A 22,027-nucleotide genomic window follows, 5' to 3' on the forward strand; every position below is an offset into this window, starting at 1 on the left:
CATCACCACCACTACACCAGCAGATTCTCTTGGGCTCAGCCCTGACCAATGGCGCGCTCGTTTCGCGGAACGTCGTTTCTACCGATGCAACTGACGTTGAGTAGCGTGGGGTCGGGTTTAAAAAAGTGCAGTGCATCGGACGAGCGCCGCAAGCCGAGCGTGGCTTAATTTCGATGCGTAAATCGAACGGCCAGCATGGGAGGAGAAAGGAATGGGAATGGGAATGGGCAGCGGGGGAATGGGGAACGTTTGCCTCACGTCGAAACACGACATGCCACGTAGCGAAGTTGGGAATTCGTTCCCGGCTCGGAAACGACGTTGTAACGAGTGCCGCCTGCAGGGCTATCGGGGCGGGTCTTAGTAAATCAGCAGGGGAATAGACCAACACGGGGAGAAAAGTTTGGCGGATTTATCTGCGGATCTCCAGCTAATCTCGCCAAGAGTGCGCCAACGATCTAGGCTCTGCAGATGCGCGCGACAGGTGTAATCATTGAAAAATGAATCGATTTCAACTTTATGACTAAACTAATTCCTCTTGGCGCACGATTCTTCCTTTTCCCTCTGATATCTTCCTTTACATCAGCGAATTTGAGTTTAATTTATACGTTTCACACACTATTTTAGTGAAGCGTGATACATTAGTAACGCACAAAAGAAACGGCGTTGTACATTTTTATCGGATCGCTGCTTCCGCGGGATGCGCATAGATTCAGCGAAAGGAAGTAGTAAGTTCTTAACGGAACTAAGCTGCGCGAGAGCCGAGCGGGAGTATCGGCGGTGCACTTTATCACAGATAAAATATGCAGCTTACAACTTTGCTGCCTCCAACGAATCGAAGCGCCCACAGGGAGATATGTAGCGCGATTGCCAGAAGAGATTGGTTCGTAGAATTCGCTAACGGTAACTCAATATTGGGCCTCGGCAAACAGTTAGCTTGCTGCTGAGCTCGAATAACGTATTTAAACAAAAGGAATATCATCTGGCGAGCTATCGACTGCTGGATAATCATTGACGATATTTTTGTCGCTTTGAGCTTTGACAAACTTTGAAAAAGCTTGAACAAGAAACGCGCGACGAGAATAGCGAGAACTTTGAGTCCTTGTACTTTGTATACGCGCTCTAAGCGTTATTCCACAAATGTGCACGTGCGCGCAACGCGAGTAATTTTCATTTTATTTGTTTATTTCCGAAAAGATAATTTATTCTATCGAAATCGACGGTAGAAGTCTCTTTGCGAGTTATTTGCGTATCGCAACTCTTTATGCGAAGAATATAAAGCGCCGTGCCACGTGGCAATTTTTCGCAAACGCACTAAACGTTATGGTGTTCAATGAACACTCGGCATACTTTATGAAGCGCACGTGTTCGCGGGATAGCCAATCAGGACGTACTACGTATCGTCGTTCGCGGTTCAAAAAATATTGAAACTACGCTCGAGAATTGAATGCGCGAGAGAAAGGCGGAAAAGAATAACAGGCATTTCTCGCGTGTCGAGTAGAAACTAATTGGATTTATAACTGAATCGCCTACATTTATTTTCGCCGCGCGAGAGAAGGTAGCATTCAGCTTGCGCAAATAGATGGTTAAAATGTAACTACTGCGAGTCGGATGAATGCGTTCATGCATCAATCGCGACCTCGCCGGCGCGGCGCGGCGCCGAGAAGCGCATGACGCCCCCGTGCCGGCGCGGTGCGATTAACACGTATCGCACGGGGCCGAGCGTGCTGCAGGAACAAAGAGGGTTTTACCGGATCCGGGGATTTCACCCGTCGGTTTTGCATGGTCCGAAGATATCCGCGCGCGGGCGGGCGGGCGGGCTCGGTGGACGCGCGATCAAAATAACGTGAGCATTGTACGAAATGCCATGAGAAGACACGCACACGCTTCATTGTGATGAGTATTAACGGCGGCTTTATTAAACGGCAATAGAGGGAGTCGCAAAGAAGTATCTAGACACATTAATCACGTCGCGATTGTAATTGTTAATTAAACAGAATTGTAATCGGCTTGTTTGTACATATATGTATATTTGACGTATAGCAAAACAGTCACTCTTCTTTGTATGAAAATTATTCACAGCTAAAAGCGTACGCAGCAGCAAACTAATAGATATATAGATTAGGAATAATTGACGTAAATTTATCCGCGGGAGCGATCACATAGTTACTCAGAATTATTGTTTCATTCTACTCTGTGTTCGCCATCACACCGATAACGGATGATGAAACTTGGCCTCCCTAGGCCCTTTCAGAGTGACATAAATAAATGGCGAAACTGGCGCTTTCCTTTTGTTTCGGAAAACTTTGATATATAGTAATAAGTTTTATTCTATCATCCTGCGTAAAAAAAGAAAAGATAATACAGATAACACAATCGAGTCGAATGCGGGCACGAATGCGAAAGACTTTGACTCCGTTGCACTTTGTGTTAGTTTTTTGTTCTAATAAGCTCGCGATTTCAATCTGACATCGATATCAGTCTACGTCTGCTTCTCGTACAGTAATCACTGGAATAACTACTGTTCCCGGTCGTAATAAAGCACAGACGACATCAATACAAATCTGCCGCGATAATCGGCCACTCATTGTGCGCTCATGCAGCTAAGTATGCGCGTATCGCTCAGTTAAATCGCACATTCGTGATACACCGACAAAGAGTGTTATGGTTGACGTAGCTTCGACTGTAATTTCGCGAACCAGCGACGCGTAGAGAATAACTGACAACTCTCGAGTAGGATATTGTACGAATGATTGAGTCACAAAATTTTTGATGCTGGATTAGCCCGTTGATCGCGTAGAAAAGTTTGTCCGTGATTTATTGATGCGGAGAGAGACAACTGAAGTGATATTGACGAATCACCAACAGAAATAATATATATACATCCTACTATCGGTATGATATACCGATAGTTTAGAAGAAAATAATAAATAAAATTTAATGTGACGCATATTTATACATAGCGTTTTTGCACAAAAGTAAATAATCATTTAACTGAATGTCATTTTTTGCTTAATTTGTGATTTGATTATTTAAATGCGGGACAACTTATTTACTTTATTCTACATAAATACGCTATCCACAATTGTGTGTTTGAAAACTCAAAGCAATAATGCTAAAAAATCACGTTAAAAACTAAAAGCTACGCGATATGTGCTACAGTTACAAAAGTAATCTGTGATAAAGCCATATTTCCTACTAGCCAGCGATAAACATTTTTATAAAACATTATATAAAAAAAATATATTAAAACGAGATAGCTTTGATTAAAACTATATTGCGTATGTCCTCGTTAAAAGCTTGATTGTCATGCAATGTATTATACCTGCCAAAAAATAGATGGAAACTTGAATTTCACATATTCCACGGCTTATCTTTTATACGAAGCTATATAATCGTCGATATCACTGACAGTGCAGTATTTTAATAAATAATTCGTGGATACAAAACAAATTGCATATAATACGGCGGCAAGAGGGGGAGGGTTTCGTTTTCATGGAAATACGCTTCGGTGCATAATGGAGGTGCAGGCGGCGCTACCCTTCGCGCCCGGTCAGCGTGCCTATTTTATAGCGGTGTTTCACGCACCCTATAAAGCGCGAAAAATGCGATGATCGATATTTAAACAGTTTCGTACAATTAGTAAAAAGGAAGAGGCGAAAGCGCGGCCGCGAGGTAGTCGCGTTATCACGAGCTGATTAACGATCAAGCCGGTTCCTCCACTCGCATTTTTTCCAATATAAACACGAACGGACACAGACCACCATCAGCTGATCGCAAGCTAATGCGTAGCTACTCTCACTCGTCAGCACGTGCGGACATGCAACGATTATTCGCGTGCCAGCCGGGCGCCTCGCAGTCTGAGCCGTATCGAGGTTTTTCTACTGGAAGTGGAAACCGGCGCGACGCGGCGCGGCGTGGCGCTCCGCTTCGCTCCGCAGTAGCTGGTTACAGCTTTCGTTCGCGCACGACGCGACGTCGGGGAACAATTGGGTCGAATGGAAATAAGAAGAATTTCGTGTAGCGCGGGGAAATTTAATTAAAGAAACCAACTCCGGGGGCAAGAATTTAATCGGGGTGCTAACAGTGCTAACTGCGGGACAGAATATAAACCGCGAGCCCTTTGTAACGTGAAACCGATATTATTTGATTTAGACACAAAATTATTTGAGCGAGAACGATTCTTCTTGATCAAGAGGTCAGTTAAAAACAAAAACGGCATTTTTTTGCACGAACTGACGCGGTCTGTAAAATTGAAAAATCACTTTGAAAAGAGCTCTGTCGCTACTGGTAGCATTTTACGACTTTTATTGACAACGTTTACAAAACAAACGTGTTCCAACATTTCGAAGAGTAACCTCACGCGACGACAGGTTGTCAGTTAATTAGCACATGCAAGCTTGCCGCGGTTTCCTGAATAATTCATGGCACGCTGCGTTTCATTCGTAGAGCACCTAGTTGATCTTAAACGATCACACAGATATACACGCGTTTCGTACATGTATTTTTTTTTCTCTGCCAATAAATTGTACGCGATATTGATTGAGTGCGTTTGATTTATTGGACACAAGTCGACAAAACGTCGATCTTATCTTTCTTGGTATTCAATGAGTAACAAAGACAGAACGACATTTGCATTGACTCGTGTCACTAAATACAAAGCACCAATTATAAGTCGTGATGTATCTACATACAGTTTATCAATCATAAATTGAATAAGCTATTTCAATATGGTACAAATATATATTGTGTTACAAATGTTCTCGCTTGTTGAGTTAAAATTGCAAACGTTTGAGACATTTGTACCTTATTCAATGGGAAATATCTAAGGTGGAACTACTAATTGCGGCATGTCGGTCTGCATAGGATCGACAAATATTTACAGCTTAACTGTGACTGTAATTTATGCATACGTATGATTATGGCATCGATAAATATCGGTACTAATGAGTCTACACTTATTAGCGCTTTGACACCTAGAATTATAGGTACGTTATCGAATCGATGACACTGCTGTGTCATCACTTTGTGATTATGATATGAAAGTACACGACCGTTTCCGATAACACATTTCTCTCTCATTCACTCACTCACTCGCTCACGCATGGCAGTATTTCAACGATCATAAATGTATGATTATAGCCAGTTAAATTATTAAATTGTTCCTGGCATTATTGCGGATCTGATTTGGGCCTGCAATAATTGATAAGGCTCGCACAGAGAGAATATATTAATTCGAATGAGAGTTCACACGTGAAAGCTAATCCCTGTTCTTATGGAAATACACTCCAAAGTATATTGGGACTTGAAATTATGCACAAAGTTTACGCGTAAGCGTATTGTATAAAATAACGCATAGGCGCAATGTATAAAGCACGATAAAAATAACAACAACATAAAGTTAAGTTTACGATTAGCTCCAAATATACGAAAGTACGAAGAAATACTACTCTGAAACAAAGGTATCGGTTTATACGAATATCGCTCGCGCCAGGCATTCACACGTATCCAGACGGGAAATAAAAATAGATGTATCAATTCTTCATAGCCCTGACATTTATAGTTTTCAACGCTTTTCGCGAGATTTATTGAGGTAAAGAAATTTGCACGGATAATTTTCTGGCGTTGATGCAAACGCGGAAATTCTTTCAAATGGAAATAACGTAGTGCACTGTGTTACACATTTCGGGCCGCGAATTGTTCTTTAGCACTTTTGGTTGCCAACCAATGATACGATGTAATCGAATTCATCATAAGCATCCACAATATATTTATATCTTGCTTAAAAGCGACTCACAAGTCACAGTGTGTGTCCTATTTTCCATAAATCGTAATGCGAACTATCACACATGTTAACTTTAAATATCCTACACATTCTACTATATTCTACTATAGAATACAATTGAACCGGATATATAATTTATGTACGGCACATTAATTTGATCTTGGAAAGAGGTATTATTTTTACCTGACGAAAGCTCGATACCAGATTATTTATCGTCCAATATAGAGCGATCGAAGTGTTATTTTTTACGGAATCGAAAGATTTATTGTGTCGTGAAACTTTTAACTTGGTGGACAGCCTGCAAACTCTGAGAAAATTAAATTATAAGAGAATTTATTGATTGAAAATAAAAAGGAAAAGCGCTCGAATAGTATTGTTCGCCAGGTAGAGACATTATACGTAACATTCGAGAAACATGTCGACATGTCGTCGCGCTGCTGGTCAGAGCAAAAACCGCGAACACCGTCGGTAGCGGAGAGGCAAGCGAAATGTTCCATTATGTATTTGTTGCTACCACTTCTCGGCGGCGTTGCAAGATAACGAGGGGCGCGCATCTCTTTCCTCCCCGTCTCCCGTTGCCTATCTATCTGCCCGTACCGTGACGAGATCCGGACAATTTTACTCGGCGAGAGAGATACTCGTCGTCACGGTCCGTTGCCATCTTGTTATCTGCCAGAGGCCATGCGAAAAAAGGTAACGGGCGAGCGAGGTGGGTGGGTAGGGACAGGGTGGCGCGGTGGATAAAGAATGAAGATAAAAGTGTCCCTGGTATCGCGGGGCTGGGGGTTGCACGGCGGGCGGAAACGCCGGAAAGTTCGGCCGAAGCGCGCGTAGCTTCGTTGGAACAATAGATCACTTTGCCGGGACACACGATCCGCAGGACAATCCAGATCCAGGTCCCTAATCGAAATCAGTTGGTTCCTGGCGGCCACGACGGACGGCCGAGCGAGCGAGGAGGAGCGTCCTATCTCTATGTATGTGTGTGTACGTGTGCGTGTATGAGGCGAGGATTTATTTACTCGGTACATAAAGCGGCTCAAATGGCGCCGGCAGGTATCGCCGTATCAAATTGCTGGCGGCCATCAAAAAGGAATATTCGACAACCCGTCGCTCGCAACTTTTTCCTTTACTTAAACTCATACCATCTTGTTTGCGAAGGTTTATTAGTATTCGAACACCTTTCAATTTTTGCAATTTTTTTTAAATCATGTACTGGTTTTCTTAATTTGTAATAAAAAAAGTGAATTATGTAAAACATCGTGTTTACAATATAAATGAGTTTAGGTGATGTAAATAAGAAGTGTAAAGAGATTTAAGTTGTTATCTTTGAGTCTCCATATATCAGGTAACTCTTGAAACATGCATACGTACAAGGTGAGGGAAAAAATATAAATAAGTAAAACATCTCGAAAATACAAGACATTTGAGAAAAAGTATTACATACAAAAGTTGTATCATTTGAAGGAAGATAAATAATAAGAAAGAAAAATCAATTTTCAATAAATCTATCTTGAAACTTTTACATGCGGAATAATTAGAAGAATCAAACTGTGTTTAAAAACTCACATAATTTCATTAAAAGAAAGGCGATAACATCCAAAAATCGATTTCTTCTAATTTTATTTGTCCTTATTCAGACTATTTATGTAACTTATGTAACATTATCTTCTCAAATGCCTTGATTTCGAGATATTTTACCAGTTCTATACTTTTTCCTCACCCTGTATGTATACGCAATATACATCGAGGTAAAGTACGAGATTGAAATTCTATTCTTATTTTAAATTATTTACGGGATATATTTCCGGCACAGAGAATGTGCGCGATCTTCAGTAGCTTTTTCAACGCGGTATACGCGAGGAAAATGAAAATCTGCTTTTTATCCCTCTCTTTATCTGTTTCTTTTTAACTTTTCCCTACTCAAAGCGAGTTCATGGCGCCGGTCAAGCAGATGCAGAGGAGCGGTGCTTCTCCGCTAGTTAATACAGACGCTACATTCGCATGCAACTATTTCTGCAAAGTTGTTCTGAATTATGTATACGCGCTCCTGTAAATATACAAGTGGAATATAGTTTAAATTGATAGCACTTAAGCAGAACGTTAAATTCAACGTTGACTTTTGTACTCATTCGCATTTCACCGTATCAGGATGCACGTCTTAATGCACACATCTCGGGGTAGATGCTGGCATTCATTCTCGCAATTTCGCGGTCACATTATCCCGCGGTTGCGAAAGCCCAGCGCGCGGCTTGCATAGCGTACAATAAAAACAGACGCCGCGCCGCGTGCGCGCGCTCGAAACGCCATTGTTGTGAAATTCTTTGAGCCTGTCATGCGTTGCATCTTGGAAGAATTTCGGAATAGCTTAAAGATTCATAGTGAATCTAAAAATGTCAAATTTTTGAGAAATTCTTTTACACTCGAGAAATTTCTCAAAGGTGATACGAAGAGACATGAGAGAAAACGCAAAACTACAGTTTATACAATTTCATACACGTATTACATATGTACGTAAATATGAAAATTATAAAGTTGTATTTGTCATAAATACGTACCATACTTCCATACATCATGTATATCGTTTGTCTCTATTATAATAAATTGTCTTATAATAATTTAAATTTTCATACGCGGTCATGTTTACTAAACTTCACTTTACGCGAGTAAAGTTATTCTTTTTCCTCATTCGGTGAAAGAAAAGGATAATCTAATTCGGGTATGTGGTTTGTGCACTCAGGATGCTAATGGAAAACGTGTCAGAAGGGAGGGAGAAAGAGAAAGAGAGAGAGAGAGAGAGAGAGAGAGAGAGAAGATACCAGCGCGTTGAATCCAAAATATCACTTTGCATAGCTTACGAAACTATCACGTTGAAAGTAATACTTAACTAGTTCTGATTCGTTTTGTTAACCCTGTTCGATCGATTTGTCACGATTGCATCTGCGATTTACTACTTCGGAGACATTTTAGTAACACCCGGACGCAGTTAAAGCTATTTGAACGTATTTCAGGAGAATTTGCAGAAATAATTTTACTTGTAAGTGGAATGTACGTGGAAATACAGAAGAGCAAAACGAATCCCTTTTTGTCACCAAAAAGTATCACCCGATCGGACAAACGCGATTTTGTCAACTTTGGCGAGCGGAATACAGAACGCGAACGGGCAGCGTTGCGTTTTGCGCCATTTGCTTAACGCCGTAACTTCGTTTCGAGTATATAATCCGTAGAAAACATTCGCCGCGGCACTGTCATTGTGACCGTTAAGAGAACTGCTATTACCTCGCGCTTCCAGTATCGCGAAATATACTCAATCTGGGGCACCAGTGTCCGGCTCGCGTGGGAGAACCTCTATCCGATTCGCGGCATCTCGACAGCGCGGAATTGCGGACTGGTCGTTTTAAAGGTGCAAATATCGCGCTCCATCGCATCGTAAATTCGCCGTAAACTCTATACTTGAGGCCTCTTCGCGCAATGGGAAGAAAAACGGAACGAGAAAGAGAGAGAGAGAGAGAGAGAGAGAGAGAGAGAGAGAGAACTTACTACCCCGAGAGTTACCACTGCGATGAGTTTGCCGCAAAGTAACGATCTTATTCTTCGTTTATTTCCCGTACGGACAAAGTCTATCGCGAAACGGTTCTATGCCTCGAACTTCTATTGAATTTCCCGCGACGTGAATCACAATTGGGGCAAATCCCCGCGGAGATACCGGCATTCATCTTTCAACCTGATTGTCATAATGGATTTCGCGATTATTTATTTGACTTGACCTCTTAGATCTCTCCCAACGTTTTAGCATATTTATTAGAATAACAACTGTAGGATATCTAATAATAAAAAGAAGAAAGCGAATTGAGATCGAAAGGTAAGAATAAAACGGCTAAAAACTTAACTAGTAGAAAGCATCTGTTACTTCCACTTGATAAAGAGTATTAATTGTCTTCCTACAACTTGTTCCTTGGCATCTTCTGGGCAAATATTTCTGCGTGTTTTAATAAGCGCGGAATATCGTGTTATAAATCCGTTGAGACTGCGGTACTCGAAATTTCTTCGCCAAGTGAAGAGCAGATGTTTGTCTTTCAGAAAGTGGCCTCGGAGAAAGGCAAACCTTTCTTCTCATTTATTTAGGTTCCTGTTCTCTCTCTACAATTTGACTAAACCTCTCCTGCCATTCTATTTTCTTCCACTCCATCGTTCTTTACCTCGCGCACACCTTGGCCAGGTGATGGTACAATGATAATCTTTTCCACAGCGTGTTCCTCGCTCTTTCGCGGATATTCCCCGAAATAAATCATTTATGAGGAACGACGAAATCATACGTTTCGATGCGCAGCTATACCCCAATATCGATGAAGTTGAAATTGGTTTCGTCGTGTGTGCGAGATGAAAATTCATTACGTCGTTTCACCGTACGGCGAGATATCGATGTAATTAATGAAAATTTGACGTTGAACGCGAGGCGCTGCGAAGCATCGATTACCACCAGCGGGAACGATCGGACGCGATGTCGATTGCGTATTTGTAATATTAAATGTTACATGCCACATATGCATTGTGTGTATATATCAAGCGCGATATTCGCAGGGTATGCGCGCGCGAGAAATCAGCTCGCCGCAGCCATCGCTACCGCCGACGCGAGCGCCGCGCCGCGCCGCACCTCGCCGCACCTCGCCGCACCTCGCCGTTCCGCTTTGTACTTTGCCTGCCGCGGATAAAGATACCGGATAAAGGCATCGGGGGAAACGGAAATGGACTTGCAAAGCGTGCTGCGAAAAGTTGCAAACTTCTGCGGTGAAATAGGCTACCGGCGCTGTAGCCGAATTTAGAAGTGTATCCGTTCACGTTTTGCACGACGTGAAAGACTTAAAAAAGCACGCACGAGTGCTTCGAAAATTGCGATCCGTATCCGGCCAGTCGAAAAACTAGCATCGTGTATATCGCCCGGTACACGGTAAACTACGTACCACATACGGTTGAATTTCTTGCGGGGTATATAGACTACGTTTAACTTTTCTCCCTTCGCAGATGTATGATCTCTCTATGTGCCACGGAATACTCGAGAAGTAATTCGACGTACATCGCACATAGATCGGTCGATATGTTCGTAAGGATAAAAGGGAATAAATAAAATATTTACATTAATTTCTTACTTGTATGTTAAAGAGTAGACGATTAAACACTTGATAATTAAAGAGTTTTTCATCAAAAATCAAACAAATCCAAAAAGTTAAATTTTTAGAAAATAAGAAAGAAGCTTATCACCAAACCGCACATTGTAAAAATATGATGATTTTCTCCGAACATATAACAGATATAGAAACAAAGTTGTGAGCTTTGATTAATATTTTTCCATTTGAAAGAAAAAAGTAAAAAAGAAGCTCTGGAAAAAATCTTTGTATGATTCTTGCAGAAATTCTATATACGTCTATTCATATTTCTCGTTTTCCGTTTAATTCTTACCGGAACAAAATTGTTCACAATGTAACGCTACTGTTAGAGAATGACTTGGAACTATAACCCAGATATAAAAAAAAAAGTTTGGTTTCTTTTATAAGAAACCCCTGCTATTATATATAAAAAATTTTCTAGTATTATAGCGCAAGCAAAACAATTACATTTATTATATTTCTGCAAAATGCGAAGACTCGAAAGATGATCAGAGAAAGAGAGAAAGAGAGAGAGAGAGAGAGAGAGAGAGAGATCTTCGCTTTACGTTTCATTAGTTTATACGACGGACTTGAATTAGAGAAGACAGTTAGTCGCCTCAATTAAATCAAAACTGGCGCAGAGTTAACCATAGTTTCCCACGGTCTGTCAAGATCCCTGAGGATATCATGCATTATGTCCATATATCGGGGGCCAACGTCAACGTGACATGGACGTCCTGACAATGACCTGCACCGGATGCCGGCCGATAGCCACGTGACGTCCTTTCCATCCTTCCGCTCGGAGGGACGAACGCAGCTTATTCCGGGGTATGAGCAAGCGATCTCTCGCCCCGGCTTAATTGGACGATTTCAGAATAGAGAATCGGTTGGCGTATAAAAGAAACACGTCCCTTTACTTATGTACAGAACAAACGAGATTTCCGCCGGCTCCAACGAGACGAAACGCGTTCGTGATTTACGAGCACTGTCGTCAGATGCTCGTGACGCGAGTACGTCCGAACAAAGCTATCGATTCGTGTATCAGGTCTCGACAGTACTCGCGCAGATTACTTACGGCCCTCCTCTTCCGTCTTGCCGTCTAGGAGGAAAACTCGAACGGAAGTGACAGTAATACGCAACTTGTTATAAACGTTTCGCTATATTTTCATCCTACGGCGCGCGGCGATACCTCTGATAAACGAACGTCTTATATCGACAGGCTAATTACCTGAACTTGGGAACTGCATTAATGTGGAAAAGGAGGCAAAGCCGTCTCTACGTTATTCCGCGAATTACACGGCAATGCAAAATTTCATTAAAACAAGAGAGTGCATCGTCTCTTATCGGATCTTATAATAGGATGACATTAACGAAGATCAAAGTGTACTATCAACGAATAAGAATCTCTCGATCTATTTTCTTCCTTTAATTCGCGATCTACCGATACCCTCCTTCTCTCCTTCTCTCTAATTAGCATTTTCTCTTAGATCCTATAATTAACTATGGAACTCAAAGAATTTTCAACAGGGTGAAAATACAACTATGTTTTAAACTCGAGTTTATATAAGCGCTCCACAAAATAGTCGTCGATACGTAAAGCTAACGCAATCGTTATTAACACGCACATTTTTTATTCGACGTCTAAAATAATACCTGAGAAATGTAGGAGAAACTTTCGAATTTTTAATTACACATATAACGTCTGTTTATCTATGTATAATCGCAACGGCACGTTCATGTAATTCAAGGTGGATTCAGGGAGAGTCCTAACAAATGTCATTGAAGCGAGATCGGCCTGCTTATCGTGATAATTACGGCACGTCGACAAAGATCAAGCATCGGCACTAAAATGGGCATAAAACCACGCGAAAGGTCTTTCGCGTCCGCTTAATTTGCAAGGCATTAACCTTATTATTATGGCGGTAATACGGCTGCGAGAGTTTGCCGGGAACAACGTGTGGAGCGAGGGAGGGTGGTTGCACGCGAGCAATCTTTACAGCCCTTCTCGGAAATGAAAAGTCGTGTGCTCCCTCCCCTTCCGCCCCTTCAGACGCGAGTGCACGACACTCGTTCCTCATTTTTTTCTCCTTCCTCCCCATACTCCTCCTTCTTCCCTTCCTCTTTTCTCCTGTTACTCAACACGCTTCTCCTTCCTCCCCCCCGAGTTTCTCTGCTCGCCACGATTGCACGTTAAGCGCAATTTCTAAAGCAGCGAATAGCAAAAATTGCTTCATTCGTAGCCATTGACGCGATGTAGCAGTCTTAAGATGTTTTTGTTGTTTGTTACCAAATTTACGCCACTACAAACCAATTTTGTAGGCATGTACGATTCTTAAATGCATCATTTTTACATTTCCTCGAGCATTGATTGTTTAAATTGTTATAAAACCATATAGTTTTCTTTAAACACGGACTGGATACTAATGGTAATCACATGGAAAAAGGTTGACGTAAATTTAGTATTGGAAAAAATTACGAGACTGCGAAGAGAGAGAGAGAGATTGGATTTACTCGCGAGTTTTTCTAAATGAATCCACGTTACGCACAATATCGTCACTGTACCTGCGCACGTGCGTGCACCATACATACACATATATACACACACACGTGCACTGACGAAATGTTGCCGGAATCACCGATAATTGAGACCCGAAAACATTCTCTGATGAGTCTCATTATCAACGCATATGAAAGCCGAGAGTCTAATTATGCATAATAAGAGCAGTCAACAATTAATCAAAGCATATTTGGCAGATCAATTACAGAGAGTAATGTGATTTTACGCTTCCCGATTGTAGTATTGTAAAGCTATTACATCATCGACGGAGAATTACAAGATGGGAAGTCTGTTTGGCGGTGCGTTTTGCAACTTGTTCAAAATGTAATGTGCGAATCATGATATAATCTACATAAAGGTAGAGCAAATTACACAACTGTAATTTGCTGCAAACATCACTTTTTAATTTAGGCTTTCAAATTTGTATCCGCACAATAAAGATCTTTTAAATTTCCAATTAATGTACAACATATTTTTAAAATGAAAAGCAGAGTTATCTACTATTTATCTAAATTAAGTTTTAAATTAAAGTTTTTAATTATATATGGAGAACCTCTTCCGCCGAAAATCAGTTTTCTCCTGTGTACTCATGATATACTGCCAGCCACTCTCTTTCCTACACGCTAGAAGATTTCTCAAGTGTATTTGAGGTTTCCTCTTAAAGCTGACCTAAATGCAATTAATGAATATGCAGTCCTATAAATTCTAACATCAGATTTACAGTAACAATTTAGCGAGATACATACGATACATAAGATTATCTTCTTATTCCATACGTTTTTAATGTTTCGAATTGAATTGCAAAGCACTGTAGATTGAGGCTGAAAAATCATTCAATGTCAAAAATATATCCAAGGATAAGAACGTTATTAAGAAACCGTGATATTTTATGGCCATTCCAAGATGGGAGAAATATGGAAACGAACTAGAAAGCAACAAACGAATTCGTTACATTTTCCGGGTACTGTTTGTTCTGCATGTCTCGCTGGCGTTATTTACCAGATATACGTATAAGGCGCTCCGCGTAAGAGCGAATTCCCGAAGGAGGATCGGCTCAACCCCCGATCTAGTCCTCGCCAACTGCGCCTCCGGCGGCCTACTTACTCGCGGGGGAGATTTCTTAAGCGACTAGAGACCGCGAGAGACGACGTAGCTCTTCCGCGAGTTACGCGCGGGCGCCGTTAAAATAGAAAAGCGCGGCGGTGGTACATTTGCCGGGGGCTATCTTACTCTCCAACCGGACGGGGAGGGGGGGAAACAGGAAGGGGAGGAGAGCCGGACGAGCCAAGAGGGTGAGGGGATGCAGAATGATCTCACGAGGGAGACGAAGTTCCCGGTAAGTAGCCAGCCGACTGTACGCGCCTCGACCGTCGGTTTGAACCTAGGAAAGGGGGTCAGGTCAGGTCGGCGAGCGCGAGAAGTGGTGCGCCGTTGCTGCCGCCGCCACCGCCGCCGCCGCCTCCGTTGAACCTGGAGCGGACCCTGGAGCACGGGATTAGATTGCTACAGATGGGATGCGAGAGTCTGGCCGTATCTCGAGAATGCCAATTTGATTTCAGTACGAAACGGCGGAAGACCGTGCCAGAAGACCGTAAAGTATACAACAAACGCTACGGGCGCAACGAACCCTACACTGCGACCGGGAGCCGGTCGTCCGGTCTCTTCCTTCAAGTAGTTCCTTCAAGAAGGAATGCGAAAACGTTTGTATTACGTATCTCTCCATTTGTTACGGTACGCAAACACGACATCATGTCATAATACGCATAATATTTGAACAAAGATCTCTGCGATCTACGCGAATCTCTCTTGTTACCGCTTCAGTGGCTTAACTGAATCGTGCTGCGCTTCGCGTATCGTTATTCTGTCAGTTTATTTAATTATCGTATCGACAAGCAAATGCGTATAGACTCTGCGGATGAATACCGAGAAGCCATTGTAGAAAGTTTAACTCGTGGGGATATCGCAGAGAGAGAGAGAGAGAGAGAGAGAGAGAGAGAGAGAGCCTTTCTTTTGCCGACTTTGAGGCATGCGAAAAAGATTCGAGAAATAACGAGTTTTGAATCGCCCGCATCGCCGATAAGGGAATCTCGAGAAAGAGCACGGATACTTCTTATATTTCACTTCAATAACTACGATGTGCTTTACTATAATATTGTATGATGTAATATGAGTTTTCTTCTTTCTATTATTAAATAAAAAGGCAAAAATTTTGCGCTTTCCCGCAGTATGTCAAATGCACGAGAGTAAAACTTTTATAATTTTTCTTTAATAATAAAATAAATAATACGTATCTATTAACTGAATTAAAATGCTTTGTATCGTTACTTATTTTACTCTAATTACACACGTACCTGAATAAAGTAAGATTCGTTTGTAAAGCGGCAAAGAAGAAATATTGAATTTTATTCAGATAAATACATGGGAAATAGTCGCAATATTCACGACAAATTATATCTCTATCGACTCGACAGTTTATTGCAGGCCTAAGAAATATACGTTACTGTATCATTCAATATTATACCAGCGGCAGCCACGCTATTTAATGTGCATATTCGAGTTACAACTCGGATACATCCTGCATGATCGTGCACCTACACCATCGCAATTGCATATCTCCAACGCATCATCCTATTTCCGTACAATTACGAGTAACATTATCTATGGAAATTGCCACTTACCCGCGCACGATGTGCGCAAGGATTAAGCCCGTATTCAAACCTTAAACAGTGAACGGCCGTTCTCGCAGATTTCATCATTAATGCAGAGAAATCGCGAGCACGTAGCGAAACGGCGGCTTGAAAAACTTCTTTAAATTGGACAGGGAAGGGAAAAGTGAATGACACGACATCGATTAGATCGCAAATGAGGGAGTAAGAGAAGATTATGATATCGTAACACGAACGGGGGTGGAGGAGAAGGGTGAGTCGCTCGGCGGTACCCGAAACGAAGTCTTAACGACGGAACCGATGAAAGCAGTCTCCTATTAGCATTCTGTATAATCTACTTGCGAGAGCATTCGAGCAGCGACGTACGACTAAAGCTTTGCAGTTCGGGAGTACTCGCGGCAGTCTTCGAACTGCGGCAAGAGCCACTTTGTAAGTTGTACCAGCCAAGGGGCCCGCAGACTAACTTGCATCGGCCAGAAGTTCGCATTGGTTTGGCGGATTTCTGATTCTGGTATGCTACCTTTTCAACAAACGCACGCGTTATTTCTCTATGCATTCCGCGTTTAATATCGTGTTGTGATTCAACGGCGCGCCGTGTTTATTTCACCATATCTCAGCTTCTAGTGGCGCTAATGTAATCTAACGGTCGAGTATGAACAAGATGCGATAAAAACAACGAATGAGAATTGATATCGAAAGAAAATTAAGACAATTTTATTTTAAGTTCGCTGTACCAATAATTTATGCTCGTTTTAATTTCCGTTGGTACAGTTAAACAATGACATAATAAAAATGTACAATAATATAAACGAAAAAGATGATAATTAAATCGACCTTTGCTTGGCTCGGCAGAACATATGTATAAAGAGACACATGACAATTATCAATATCCTACGAAATTTATTCTACGAGATGCGAATGGCAGAAATAATTAAAATAATTGTAAACAGTTTGTTAACGAAGGAAAAAATACAATTTTTTTTTTTACTCACCGACCACTTCGAGATAACCGATCTGACTTTTCATGGGATCCGTGTTTATCTGACACATGTACCAGCCTCGATCGGACTCCCGCACTTCTCGTATGTGAAGGAACCACGTTCGGTGGTCGCTGTGGGAGACCGCTATTCTGTGATTCTTCGTGATCACGTGGCTCGCTATCGTCAAAATGGTTTGCGTATCCACACGTAGCCATGCCACCTAAAAACAAACAAAATAAAAAAATATTATTATTACATTCTGTAAATTAAAATCTTACTAATTTGCAGTGCTACTTATAATTATCAGTGACTGCGATACTCGTTTTTCTTTCAGTAATTAAGACGACGGCACTTCTATGTCATTTATAAGTATAGCACTGAAATCAATCTGTCTACTGTCTTTTAATGAATAATGTACTGATTCCAATTATATATTACGTGTTAATAGCGGACTATGCAGATAGATTTATCAATATTATAACCTGCATTAATATCTGAATCATTAATCAATAGTAAGTTTATAGTAGACTGATTATAATATGGCGATATATAATATATAGATTGAAATAATCATTAAATCATACGCATTTAATACATTATTACTAAATTATCTTGCTACTGCTGATAAAATTGTTTTATAATTATTATCATAGATATAGATAATTATTATCATAGACTATAATAGATTTATTATCACTATAATAAATACATCCAAAAAGATCGATTCCACTTGTTCCCAAAGTGTGTCCAACTTTTTTGTTCTTCAATTTTTAATTCTCGGCACAATCTAGAAATTAGTTTCAGTAATAGCAATGCAATTAATAAATTGTACTGTGATGTGAATTTCGTCGCAAAATCGTAATCTACATAATTTGAAATCGTTAAAAAATTTGTACAGAGTAAAGCAATTAAATTAGAGTACGCGTTTCAACACAGTAATGAAACGCAATCATTAATCACACGTTAACAATAAGTATTCGAGATGTCCATTCTCGTTAAGAAAAAGAGCTGTCCCTTTTTCCACGAAACGTTCCGCGGCGCGGTCGAGACCGACATCCTTTAATTCATAAGTCTCCAGCCGACTTTTGTATTCCAGTTCAGCAGACCGGCGATTCTTTTCCCGCCGTCTACCTTTCCACCAGCATTCGCCTTCGGATTATTCCCCCTCGGTTTCCGGTCCGTCCATATCAATTATAATTTTTCACCGCGCGGCCGTTTCGCTGGAGAAATAAAACACCGCGGAATCGTCCGGGCGGCCATTCCGTTATTATATTATTCCTACAGTTTAATGCTCTTTTATTCGCGAGTTATTCGCGCCGTGTCCCGTATAACGAAGTTTCGCAGAATTGCCCCTGGTGTGTTGCATACTGTTCGCGCCCGGGTAGTCGATCAAGTAATTTATAGTAATTTAGCGAGGCGGGCGTGCGTATCGAACCATGATACGTGGTACAAAATAAACCGCGATGAATTACAGCCTTATGGAAATTATATGTAAGTCGCAAAGTGACTTATTAGGCCAATTACAACGAGCAACCTAGACTTTCGAACGACAAGTTCGCAATGATAGGTTTGTTGACGCGCGGTAATGAATCGTCATCGATGAAACGCTTCCTTTGTCGTCGCTTTAGTAACGTGCTCCGCGTATCGCGTTGCCATCGTGTCCTACGACGTGTCGTACAATAATTGGCGAATTAATTAAGAAAAGCTTGTAGTACGTTGTCGCATCGCGATGCCCTTTACGTTACACCGCCGTATTCGCGTGGAAGCAAACGTTATTGACATTAAATAAATCGACAAAGCATTCTTAACTTTTTTTCCGCCACGCCACCGTTTGCACTCGCGCTGCGCGTCTCCTCCCGAACGTAACATTCGATTACGCGATCGGCGCGCTTTCTTTGTGAGTGCGAGCTCGCGGACGAAGGGAGAAGGAGAGAAAAAAAATACAGAGCGGAGAGTTGCTTCCGGCGTTCTTTAAAGTAATCACGTTCCCTCGGCTGGGGCAAAATGCGCGAATCTGCCCCCGGGGCGCCAAACATCACATGCATGTCATCCCAGAAATTATTGTATAACGTGAACGATATCCGCGGGAATAAATGTTTGCGCATTGAAATAGCAATTCCATTATCCCGCGCCTTTGAAGATAGAGAATGCAACAAGCGCGCAATGGATGCGCGAATGTTAGTAACGCCGCGAGAATACAGGCGGGAATATACGCGCCCGATGTCCGGCTGGTGAACGTAACATGCATCGCGTTCGCAAAAGGCGCGCAAAAAGTTACACGAGCGCACCAAATGCAACCATCTCCCTCTGCCATGTTACGTAGTGAATAGCTCTCGCACGGGCTTTTCAAGCGTGGAATCAGATTTTTCTTAACAGTCCGATTTGCACGTGATGAAATTCGGATGGCTGACTGGCTGGCTGGCTGGCTGGCTGGCTGACTGGTTGGCTAGCTGACTGACTGACTGACTGACTGGCTCACTCGCAAATCGCGGATTTGCTCATTGATGGACTTGTGCTCGTGCGATCGCAATTTTAACAGCCCGTTCTCTGTTTCAGTAGCGTGAATAAATGTCGCACCGGAGATGCTCCGCGCTGCCATGGTAGCGCTCAGATATCAACCTTTTATAGGGCACTAGGAGTATGATATTTTATTTATCACTCCACGTGGCCGTGATACACGGCCGATGTTAGGATGTCATCTAGAAGGCGAGTGATACTTTATCACTCAGGTAGTGTAAAAAGAAAGGGAAAAATAGCTTTCATCTGTGATAAAAATTATATGTTGCATTTTCCTTCAATGTAAAAGTTTTTGAAAAAGCGTTAAAAATTCACTCGTGAGTAAAACGCTTTCTTCTCTCCTCGCTAAGCGAGACAGAAAAGAAGCAAAAGGAAAGACATACTGAGTGTCATCCACATGGATCGTTGGATAATTGCGTATCCGTTATATTCGCGCGTGAGATTCTAATGTTATTAGAAAAAGCTTAAAGACGAGGGAAATAAAAATTTCTCTGCTCGATAAACTTAGATAGGTTTTCACATAATTTAATTCTATTATCTAATTTTATTATCTAACATCTTTAATGTTTTCTTATATTATTGACTTTTCTCAATTAAAAAAAGTCAATTATGTCAAAATAAATAAATAATAAAATGTATTCATAAAAAAAGAAAGAAAAAATGAATGGTAATGGCTGATACATCTCGCTAATCTGAAAGATACATGAGAACGAAAGCACCAAGGTTCATTAGCGAACCGTCTCTCAGCTGTCCGTCGACCTTTAATCCTACATTCGACCGCGTCAATTACTCGGTTAATTATCTCAGATGACGCTGCTTCAAAGTCACCAGTGTGACGGAAAATACAGGGGGAGAGGATAGAGATAGAGAAAGATAGGGGGATAGAGAGAGAGAGGAGATTCGGAACACGTGCGTCTAGTACGGGCGACTCTCGGATGCAGATATCAAGCCAGGCGCCTGTAAATCTGCCAGGGACCGGTGTGAAACGCTGGATGGTTGGATTAGGAGAGGAGGTAGAGGTCGAGGACTGGTCGACCACCTAGTCGGAAGCACCGCCATGAACTATTGCATTTGATATCCACACCGATGAATGGAAACGTTGAGCGCCCTGTCCAGCGTGGTGCCGCCATCTCTGACCACGATGAACGTGAATGCAGGTATAATGCCCCCGTCGTGCTTCCGCCGACTATGATAACCAAGTATTTACGGCCGCGACCATCGCGCGAGTTTCTGTAATTTACGGAGACTCCGAGAACCCGGCCCGCGTCGGCCGACTATGTGTCACACTCCGCATTTTCCTCTAGCACAAGTCTCACATGACTTTACTGGATGAAACGGCGATGAAGCCGTGGGACTCTGCGCTCATCAAAGTTTTCGAGATCCCTTTATCAAAATCCACTAAAAAATTTAATCTGAACAACAGCTCGGCGCAATGCTCCTTTTTAATATAATAGTAAGCAATCCTGTAATTATACCCGTTGCGTGACGTAATCTTCATGATATGATCTTTACTGATAACATCCTCTCGCGCACGGAATATACCGTTCGTCCCTAATGGCACTAATAACGTCATTACAGCTTTCAATGCAGCTACGATCCCAGAGAAAGCCTGTAGATGCTCGCACACATCGGTGCATCCGGCATAAACTTGTTTTGCACGATGTCTTTTCCGACTTTCCCGACGTCCGCGACGTACCCCAAGAAACATTCGGCTCAATTTCTACTTCTCAATTTCCGGCTTCCTCCGAATCGCAGCCTGTTTGCTCGCCTGTTTTCTCGTACAGCGGGCCCCAAAGTTTTTGACAGGTCCACTCGTACGGAGGCGTAAGCAGAGATCTCGACCAACTTTGCTCGTTTGAACGTGATCGCAATCTTACGGTCATCGACAGTCGTCGGGAAATCGAGGATCGTCTCGCGAAAAAACAGAGATTAGACTAGATTCGTAAAATTAATTTTCAGGGAGATATATACGTGTCGGCAAATACGGCAAATAGGGTGACGACGATGGCCTCAAGAGTTTGGAAAGGCGCGTATACGAGTTTTACGACCTTACACGAGAAGTCCATCTTGGATCATATATCTCCGCATTCGCAGCATTCGAGCCGCGTGAAAAAAAATCCCGCGGCTCGCGCGCCTTAAATCAATGGAAGCTATCACTTTTAATTAGTCCGCTGCATAATCTCATAAACCTCCGGACGAAATATGGATCACGAGGGAGTTTCTCCCTTTTGTTGCATACTTTATGTTTCTCTATGACTCGTATGCTGGAATTATCAGAGGACTGTGTGCAAGAGAATCGTCGAGTGGATGTTCGATAAGTTACTTTAGTCGTTACTATTGACATCAAGCGGCAATACTTTTTTCCGTGAAAATTTTTTTTCAAA

At 41.9% G+C, this 22,027-nt stretch overlaps 1 protein-coding gene across 2 annotated transcripts in view; it reads right to left on the reverse strand.

The window, feature by feature from the left end:
* Nucleotides 1–22,027, reverse strand: part of LOC105195715 (neurotrimin) — a 153,016-nt gene that overhangs the window by 25,183 nt on the left and 105,806 nt on the right. For both annotated transcript variants that reach the window (XM_011161272.3, XM_039448558.1), the window contains exon 3: nt 17,139–17,346. In XM_011161272.3, the coding sequence (XP_011159574.1) occupies nt 17,139–17,346 (208 nt within the window). The remainder of the gene's footprint in view (nt 1–17,138; nt 17,347–22,027) is intronic.

Source organism: Solenopsis invicta, chromosome 4 (assembly GCF_016802725.1).
Source record: "Solenopsis invicta isolate M01_SB chromosome 4, UNIL_Sinv_3.0, whole genome shotgun sequence".
Lineage (NCBI taxonomy): Eukaryota > Metazoa > Arthropoda > Insecta > Hymenoptera > Formicidae > Solenopsis > Solenopsis invicta.